Here is a 9,110-nt window from a genome sequence, read left to right on the forward strand (position 1 = left end):
GTTCCGTCCTGCGCGGTCGAGACTTTTCACGGAGCTGGGACAAGACAATATTGATATCTATTGTACTGTCCACATGCTAACGGCTGTTATTAATTAGGTTTAGTTTAGTGGTAAAGGTTTTAAAGATTCATTTTATTTCACATAAATATTTATTGATAATATAACAATATTTTTTCCTTGCCAAAATAATATATAACAAGATTAAAATTAAACTAATTTTACAGTTTTTTTACAGGCAAAACATTAAAATTTTACACATTTATCCATAGATAAAACATTGAAAAATGGAGCTAGGTGAGATGGAAGGACTTTTCTAATATGTATTATGAAGAATACAGTGCGGTGAAGAACCCTGGATGAGTGTTTTCCACCCAATAGATAAATATTCTCCGAAGGATAAAACTGATCATCTTAAAATGCTGTGTGGATGGTATAATGATGAATATATTTGCAAATCTGGAAATAAATCCTATGGTTAAAATTAGAGTTTAACAATATTTCTAGTAGTCAGACGGCAGAAGGGACCATCAGGAGAGCTGAAATACGACTAAATTTAAAGACTTTATACATTTATATATACAAATAACACTTGAATGACCCTCGGGGGCTCTGATGACCGTTTGTAGGTATACCTAGTGCGCATGCTCAATTTTTTTCACGACCACAGCGCCACTCAGTCGCTGCCACGCCGTTGAAGAGTGAGCACGCGTACGCTACTGTCGTCGGATTTTAGTTTTAACAAGATGACAGAAAAAGTTGAACAACGTTACTGCATCAAATTTTGTTTTAAGCTTGGGGATTCTCAAGTGGAAACTATCCGCAAAATTAAAAAACTGTTTGGGGACAAAGCAATGAGCACCACACAGATAAAGGAGTGGTATAACCGCTTCAAAGACGGCTGCTCATCAGTGGAGAGTGAAGCACGATCCGGTAGGCCCTCAACATCCGAAACTGATGTTGTCACTGATCAAGTAAGGCGTGGCTCATCATGAGTACGCTCCACACGGCATCACTGTCACCGAGGACTACTACCGAGAGGTTCTGCGTCACCTTCGTGATGCAGTGAGACGCAAACGGCCAGACCTGTGGGCAAATGGCAGTTGGCAACTTCATCATGATAATACCCACTCATTCTTCACACGTGATACGGAGTTTCTTAGCCAAACATAACACACCTGTGGTTCGTCAACCTGCATGCTCTCCTGATCTCGCTCCTGTGATTGCTGGCTTGTTCACCAGCTGCCTTTGAAAGGAACCAGATTTCAGACCAGGGAAGACATCATGAACATTGTGACGAACCACCTGCGCGCCATACCAAAAGATTATTTCCAGCTTTATTTCCGGCAGTGGCAGAATCATTGGGAGAAGTGTGTAGCAGATCATGGGGACTACTTTGAAGGGGATTAGTGCCATTTAATTGTATCTCAATAAATGTTGTTTTTATGAATAAAAGTCTGATACATTTTGAACAAATCTCGTATATATATTTTTTTCTTTATGTACTTACTGGAATATTTATTAAAACTTTTGAAAAGAGAAAAAAATTACAGATGGTCCCTTCTGCCATCTGACTACCGACTTATAGAGCCAATTTTAAAACAAAACGGGATTAATGGGAGTCTAGGCGGATTTTTCAAATAGATAGTTAGCCTACCAGTTTAATAAAGGAGATGTTGGATATCACCTGATGACTCCCCTTTCCTAATCAATAAATTATACAAAAAATCTACTTATGGTCTAATACCGATTGTAGATAAGCAAAAAAATATTTTTTTTTTCAGCAGCATGTCTGTTAAAAAAATATCTAATTATACATTGGTATTTTTTAACTTAATAGTTTTTTTCGAAAACTTTGATACAACATTTAAAGAAATTGAATTATGGAGGAATGTTGAATACTTTTAATAAATAATTTAGTTTTCCGGCAGCAATGGAGAGTTCTGAAACAAAAGAAAAGAACGATGTTCAATTAAAAATACATGGGGTTTATCCTCAGAGTAATAGCGCGCTAACGCTTATAGAGGATAAAAACCATTCTAGGATTATCAATCACGAAATTAACTAAAGTTCGCAGCGAAAACCTATCTTCTTTGATTACAAAATCGAAAATATCAACTTAGATGTGTTGGGTTCATGGTCCACGATCGATGACACACACGTGCTACATCATTTTACCTGAAATAGATTATACACAGCGTTCCGTTTCGTTATTGTGGAGTGTAGTGTTGGGAACCATGCTGAGTTTAATTTCAGCCCGTCGTCTTTTTTTATGATATTTGGATGTTTGTGTATTTCAATTGTCTCTTTGATTATTCGTTCACTGTAAATTTAATTTTAAGGTTCATGAAAAATCTTTAGTTGCTCTCGAATAAGGGTTTCAGATATGGAATCCCTATTTTGTTAAGGATATCAATATTTTTTTTTAAAGCCAATCAACAGGTTAATTTTAGCCCTAACAGATTGGCATTTATGAGTATATATAACACTTAATATAAACAGTCTTAAAATCCATTTAAATTTACAAAAGGTAGAAATATGGCATAATCTAGGCGGACGGTGTCATTGCGAATCAGGAGTGACAATACCGCTTGCTTCTTGAATGCTTGCCCTTGATGTGAAACACATCGACAATACCGTTTAATGAGATTCCGTTCACTGTTCTGAGGATCCTTGGCAGAGCAGAAAAGGATGCGATGTTAGTTTTATAATTTCCCACAGCAAAAACAGGATTGGCACGCAAGTTACAGCGAGGTGCATTAAGGTTTATCTGAGCGAGGATATAATGGGCATCTATACAGTTAGATATTAATTTGTGCAAGAATTTCAAACCAGCCAAAATCCTTCTGAATTCTAAACTGAAGATATTATGAAAGTACTCTAGATGATCATAATAGTTAATTATGAAAGTATTTAATCCAATTCTAAATATTAACGACTTAAAAAATTTACGTTGCACCAAATCAATACGCGTTATATGAATACTATAATAAAGAAACCATATTATAGAATTAAATTGAAGCAAACTACGAACAAATAATCTATACTATGTAATTGCAATTTTCGGGCTTTTAAATGGCTTAGATATTTGCAAAATAAATCCACAGATTTTGGACGCTTTCTTGGAAATGTGGTCAATTTGATGGTTGAATTCAAGTTTGTTATCAATTGTCTCAACGTTCATTAAAATTGTGTTGTCGATTGAATAATTGAAAACGATTTTATTTTATTTGTTTTATAAATTTATTAAACTTGTCGGAAAGAGTCCAAAGACGAGCTGCAAAGTGGTCGTCGAGCCTGGAACGGCTTCCATACGTGGAGAGACTGGAAACTCTCTCTAGAAACGCTGCAGGAACGGCGAGAAAGGGGTGACCTGATAGACACACGAGATACTCAACAGTTACTATAGCTGCCCAAATTTGGATTCCATGTTCAGGCTTAAACAAGACGCTAGTCTTCGAGGCAACAGTCTCAGACTGGAGAAAACGAGGTTTAATCTAAATCCACGGAAGCATTTTCCGAGCAATAGGGTTGTCGGTGGTCGGAATAAGCTGCCACAAAAACTGATCTCAATATGAAGTCTCAATGGGTTCAAAAATGGACTTTTTTAAAATATTTTATTTTTATTTATTTAATAGCATAATTATACATTTTTACGATTTAAAAAAAATTTCACTTGTTATATTTTTACTAAAACTAAAATCCCACCAAGCCACTTTTTGTAGCTTGTTGACTAGATTTGTTTAATACTATTTTACTAAAACTAACTTTGGTCAAAATAGATTTAAGAATATCAGCTTTAAGCTGCTCGCTTAAAATTAATATGATAATAATTTGAAAATATTCATACCCATTCCCGGGCCATCATAAGGAGAGTGTGGTTGTTGATCTTTGGTCCGATAAGGGGATTCATTTGAGACATATAACAGCACAGCCAACTGCAAGAAAACAGGATGTTAGTATTTTAAAATAAGTAGACACGTTTATTCCCTTCGTAGCTGCATCTCATATTTAGTAAAAAAAAAAATTTACAAACTTATTTCAATCTATAACTATATTTTATTTTTTAGTAAGTAATTTTATTGAGTAAACTGCAGTTTTAGTGTTGAGAATAATAAAGAAACATATCTACTACACAAAAATCGCAAACACAAATAAATTAGAAGCAAAAAATCCAAAAAAAAAAGGCCGATAGACAAAAGTCCGATTTAAAAAAAAACTTCAATATGCAATATCTTGAAAACTATTGAGTTTGGGTTACGTTGTTTCATTGTCAAATCATTTAGGAATGAAGGAAACTACAACGTCTTAAAGAATCTGGGCCGACTTAACCAGTAATCCTGTATAAAATGTCTTCCTTGGCGCGGTACACTCCAGTGAGGGAACAATTTAATGCAAAATAAAACTCATACATAATTTGAAAAGAACAAATAAAATAAGATAAATACATCAGGGTATACCAGGCACGCGCAAAACTGCAATCGCAGCTCTGCGATGGCAAGATGTATAAATAGAACCCGCTTCCTGGGCGTACATTGTATTTAAAGCTGTCGATCAGTTATATAATTTGTTATATCAATAAAAAAAATCAATTTTGGGAAGGAAGGATAAGGACTCTTGCAAAACTATTTACAAAGCAATTATTGAACCACACGTTAACTACTGTAGTAGCATTTTATTTTTATCAAACAAAGAAAACATAGATAAACTAACTGTATTACAAAATAAAGCCTTTAGAATCATTTTGAAAAAAAACAGATATACGAGGGTAAAGTCGATGGTAAATGAAATGAAATTATTAACATATAAACAAAGAATATTTTACAATACAATGATATTTGTTCATAAAATTATAAACTCTAATAAAAAAACAGAATTTTGGAAAAAAATTGATCGGAACCAGCATGAACACAATCACAATACTAGAGAAAAGAACAAAATTAGACTTCCATTTAGGAAAAAGGCAAAGTCACAAAATTCAATTTTATTTAAAGCAATTAAAAAGTATTACGAAATGGAAAAAAATATTTATGAAGAAAAAAACATATCAAAATTTAAAATAATGGTCAAGACATATGTGATAAACAATTTATAAATTAAATATATTTGCAATGTTATTATTAGAACACACATAACAATATGTATGATATGTGTGTCCTATTTTAAGATTTAAATAAATAAAATGTACTCACAATAGCCAGCAGGTTGCCGCTGTCAGCATAAGGATCACCTGAAGAACCCTGAAACAATTACAGAGCAACATTAATCGGTGTCCAGACGATGAGACGGGTACATCTTGAAACCGGTAGACACTAAGATTCTCAAACAGATTGACAGCCCTTCGGATTGTTCACTATTACAATCTGATTTACCGTCTTTTAGCACCTGGTGCTCATCCAATAATCTACATCTCAACTTAAGTAAGTGCAAGCTCATCCAATCATATACGACTACTCACTGAACGATGTAATATTATCATCCATGTCTAGTTTACGAGATTTAGGTATTATACTTGACACTAAACTTTCTTTTGCAATTCATATTGTACATGCTATCAATAAATCCTTAAAACTCCTTGGATTTATTAACAGAAGCACAACTGACTTCTTTCTGTTCCTTAGTTCGCCCACACCTAGAGTATTCCTCTGTTATCGGGTCTCCATATTATGATATTCACATCAAAAATATTCAATCAGTTCAACATCGATTTTTAAGAAAGATAGGCTGGAGGTTGGGCTTATCCAGAGACCAACGCACGTATAATGAGCTAGAAATTAGCTTAAATACATCTTCTCTTCAAGACCATCGAAATACATCTGACCTTCTAGTCCTGTTTAAAATTTTCAACTCACTCTTTGATGCACTTGAACTACTGAGCTCGATAAAATTAAATATCCCAACTAGAAACTTCAGACAAAACTAACTCCTTCATACCGATGACTATAGAACTAACCATGGTTTCCATTCCCCTATGCCCAGAATTCTCAGGTCTGCCAACAAACATACCAGTCTTGATTTCTTTGATAAGAAGTTGTCTTCTTTCAAACGATCACTGAATCAAATTCAATTATAAACACCTCTCTCTCGCTTCCACTCCCACCGAGTCTACTATATACCATTGTGTCTTTCTACTTTCCTTTATAATAATAATGCCCATTGGGCGTATGTATAACTAAATAAATATATAAATATTTAACAACATTTGGTTTAGAAAATTACAACAGGGATGGAGAAAACTTTAGAGAAGGAAATATGGAAGTCTAGGCATTTATTAAAGGAAATGAAAGGGTATGGAAGAGGGAAATATCCAGCAGTGGGGGACAGAAGGCTGAAGACGAAAAAGAAGAAAAGCATTTACACAGCGTATGACCAGTCATTGGCTAGTTTAAGTGGCCACATTACACACTAAAAAATATTGGCAATATTTTTACACTTTTTTTTTTCATTTCATTTTTTTGCACCACAACAGGCCAGGAGGCCAAATTACAGTGGTGATTTACATTACAGAACAACCAGGCTTGAGAAAAATCACATTTAAATTTTTTTGTGTTCTCACCGGGAATCGAACCCGGAACCTTCCGTGCGTGAGTCAAGCGTCTTGACCACTACACCACGGAGGCCGTCCTTCTGTTACTTGGATGGAGGATTTTTTAAGTATGAAACGCTTGAAACACAAGTTTAAGAATTCAGTACATAAATTACCGTAATAATTATCACCGGTGATTAACATTTTATAAGAAAAGCTGCAAATAATTTGTTGAAACATACGCAAATGTATTAATTTAGTGCTCGAGACTCACCCCCTGTTCGGGCCCTTCGGTAGAACGATCGGAAGGACGATTCCAATCACTGCCCAAATGGCCGTCATAATAATGACAACTAGTGCAGACGCCCCCATTTCAATGATTGTATTTATTATTATAAAAACTAGACACAGCTAAAGAAATTTGCGACAATTTGGGCGAGAGACGAAACGTAGGAACAAATGTCAGATGTCAGGCGCTCAATGTAGAATTTTCTCGTAATCGTAAAGTTGTCACCTTGCGCTTCTGTCACATGACGGCGCGTTCGAGTATGCACTGTGAAAATATTTTCTTCTTCTTTTTAATAGCTTAATGGCGACAATGAAATAATATTTTTGGCTTTTATAGATTTTTGTATGTAGATTGTACCGCCGGCGAAAGAAAATGACGCTCTCGAGTCAATAAAGAACTTTAGCCCTACGGGAAATTAGATACAATACATGTTTTCTTGGATGCGGTAAAAATTGGAGCATTAAATTGTGAAGCAAAGTTTCCTGAAAATGTACGACAAAAATATTTTTTTTTTTTTTTTTTTAAACTAACAACCTTGAACAACGTTACTAGTTCATATAGATCAAGTCAAAGAAGGAATCGTGTGTTAGAAATACCGCATTGTAAAACGAGGCTAGCACAGAGACATGCATATTTTATAGGCCCAAAATTTTTAAATTCTTTTTTACTGATATTTCATTGATCCCAAACTTTCAAAATTTAGTCGACATAGGACACAATATTTGATATATCTCCCTAATTTTTTAATGGTGAAGTCGTATTTTTTTAAATCTTCAAATGGACATTTTCACACAGATTTTTTTTTTTTTAAAAGAAATATTTGCGTTTTTTTTATTTACCCAAATATTTAATTTTGAGGGCCATTTTCAGCGAGTTTGAAATAATTCACTATTAGAAAATGGACGAATCAAGTTAGGGTAGAGTGGGATTCGAACCACGGACCTTTGATCCGTGAGTCCGACACACTAGCCACAGGACCACAACCCGATTGGGATTTGGAAAGTAAAATTTGTATAACTATGCTGGATGTTAATACAAAAAATATTTATCCTTGCTACGCGAAGAATAAATGTCCGGTAACACATTTGTATAAGAGAGAGCACGAAGATAGAACTCACAACAAAGCAGACAGAGACGTTGTTCTGTGGCGTGTGTTGTGCAAAATAGATTCAGTCAGTCACAAAATAGCGAAAAATAAAGTAAAATACCGTAAATTGCGATATTTTACCGCGCCTTTTGGTAAGATTACGTAATAAATCTCGACAACCTCCCGATGGATCTAAACCTGGTTTTCGCAGTCATGTAAAGTGTCCTAAAACAAAGCTACTCGTAATTGTAATATCTTTGAAAAATAAAAATTAGTGCGTCAAATTCGTTTCTTACCGAAAATTACCGAAAATTATCGTAAATTACGGTATTTTACCGCGCCTTTTGGTAAGATACGTAATTTTACATCTATAAACAGGAACCTACCGTAATGGAAAGGCTTGGCGCTACGCAGTACCTACTTGCGAGTCGTTAGGGGCAACGGAATTCAAACAAAGTTATATTTTATTGTAGATTGAATCAAATTTGACATATTGCGAGTCGACGTATTTATAATGTATTATACATCGCGTTCAATTACGGGAGTGAATTCTTCAAATGCAAACGAAATAGGTAAGTTTTAAACAAAGTATATGTGTGTAACTTAATTTGGCGGGTTTAAAAAAAGAGATGGAGGAATAGAAAAATATGTTGAAAGGAGAGTGAGTGCGGGCAACAAAATGAACGGAGCACTAAGCACAGTAAAGCTAAGCTGGCAGTGCACAACGGAGTTTTAGTCCCAACACTTATGTATGGAAGAGAAACATGCAACTGGCAGAGAAAGGATGAAAGCCGAGTGAACGCTGTCAAAATGCGATCTCTTAGAAGACGAATGTGTGGGAAATCAATGTGTGACAGGGTTACGAATTGTGAAATCAGAGTCAAGTATAATTAAGTCTGGTCATGTCAAAAGCAGACAGAACCGAAGGGCATGTATGACAAGATGTATGAATGTGGAAGAAGCTAGAAATGTATGCCAGGATAGACATGTGTGGCGGTCCATTCTCGGGGAAATGGCGTGAGTCTTTGCATACAGACCTCGCTTCCTCTACATTCATACATCTCATGCACGCCCGCCGATTATTCCTACTCTTGACATATCCATCTTCAAGTATTTGAAGGACTCAATCGTGCCATGTCTTTCCTGATCTTCTCGTTTTATGCATCCATCATCATTCGCATCGTAGATCCTTTTAGCCGTTCTTTCGCTGA

The 9,110-nt window shown here is 35.2% G+C and overlaps 1 protein-coding gene across 2 annotated transcripts; it reads right to left on the reverse strand.

Moving 5' to 3' along the window:
* Window positions 1–130: 130 nt before the first annotated feature.
* Window positions 131–7,005, reverse strand: LOC148272004 (V-type proton ATPase subunit e-like). 2 transcript variants are annotated; one of them, XR_015824966.1, is made up of 5 exons: window positions 6,798–7,005; window positions 5,190–5,237; window positions 3,848–3,935; window positions 771–1,940; window positions 131–713 (listed from the first exon to the last, which is right to left on the reverse strand). XR_015824966.1 is itself a non-coding variant. In XM_088240636.1 (4 exons), the coding sequence occupies exons 1-4, from the start codon at window positions 6,893–6,895 to the stop codon at window positions 1,914–1,916; spliced, it is 261 nt and encodes an 86-aa protein (XP_088096762.1). In that variant the 5' UTR covers window positions 6,896–7,005; the 3' UTR covers window positions 131–1,913. The 2 variants fall into 2 exon arrangements, 1 of the variants encoding a protein (XP_088096762.1); XM_088240636.1 differs by having other exon boundaries at window positions 131–1,940.
* Between the last annotated feature and the right edge of the window lie 2,105 nt (window positions 7,006–9,110).

Source organism: Micrasema longulum, unplaced genomic scaffold (assembly GCF_059751315.1).
Source record: "Micrasema longulum isolate JH-2025_06_02 unplaced genomic scaffold, ASM5975131v1 h1tg002534l, whole genome shotgun sequence".
NCBI classification, from domain to species: Eukaryota; Metazoa; Arthropoda; class Insecta; order Trichoptera; family Brachycentridae; genus Micrasema; species Micrasema longulum.

Bases quoted from the DNA above. Each gene is read 5' to 3' on its own strand.
- LOC148272004 (XM_088240636.1), bottom strand. From the start codon at position 6,895: ATGGGGGCGTCTGCACTAGTTGTCATTATTATGACGGCCATTTGGGCA. The intron at 3,936-5,189 runs GTGAGTACATTT...GTTTTCTTGCAG, and splicing joins GCGGCAACCTGCTGGCTATT to TTGGCTGTGCTGTTATATGT. The intron at 1,941-3,847 runs GTATGAATATTT...CTTTTGTTTCAG, and splicing joins TTATGATGGCCCGGGAATGG to AACTCTCCATTGCTGCCGGA.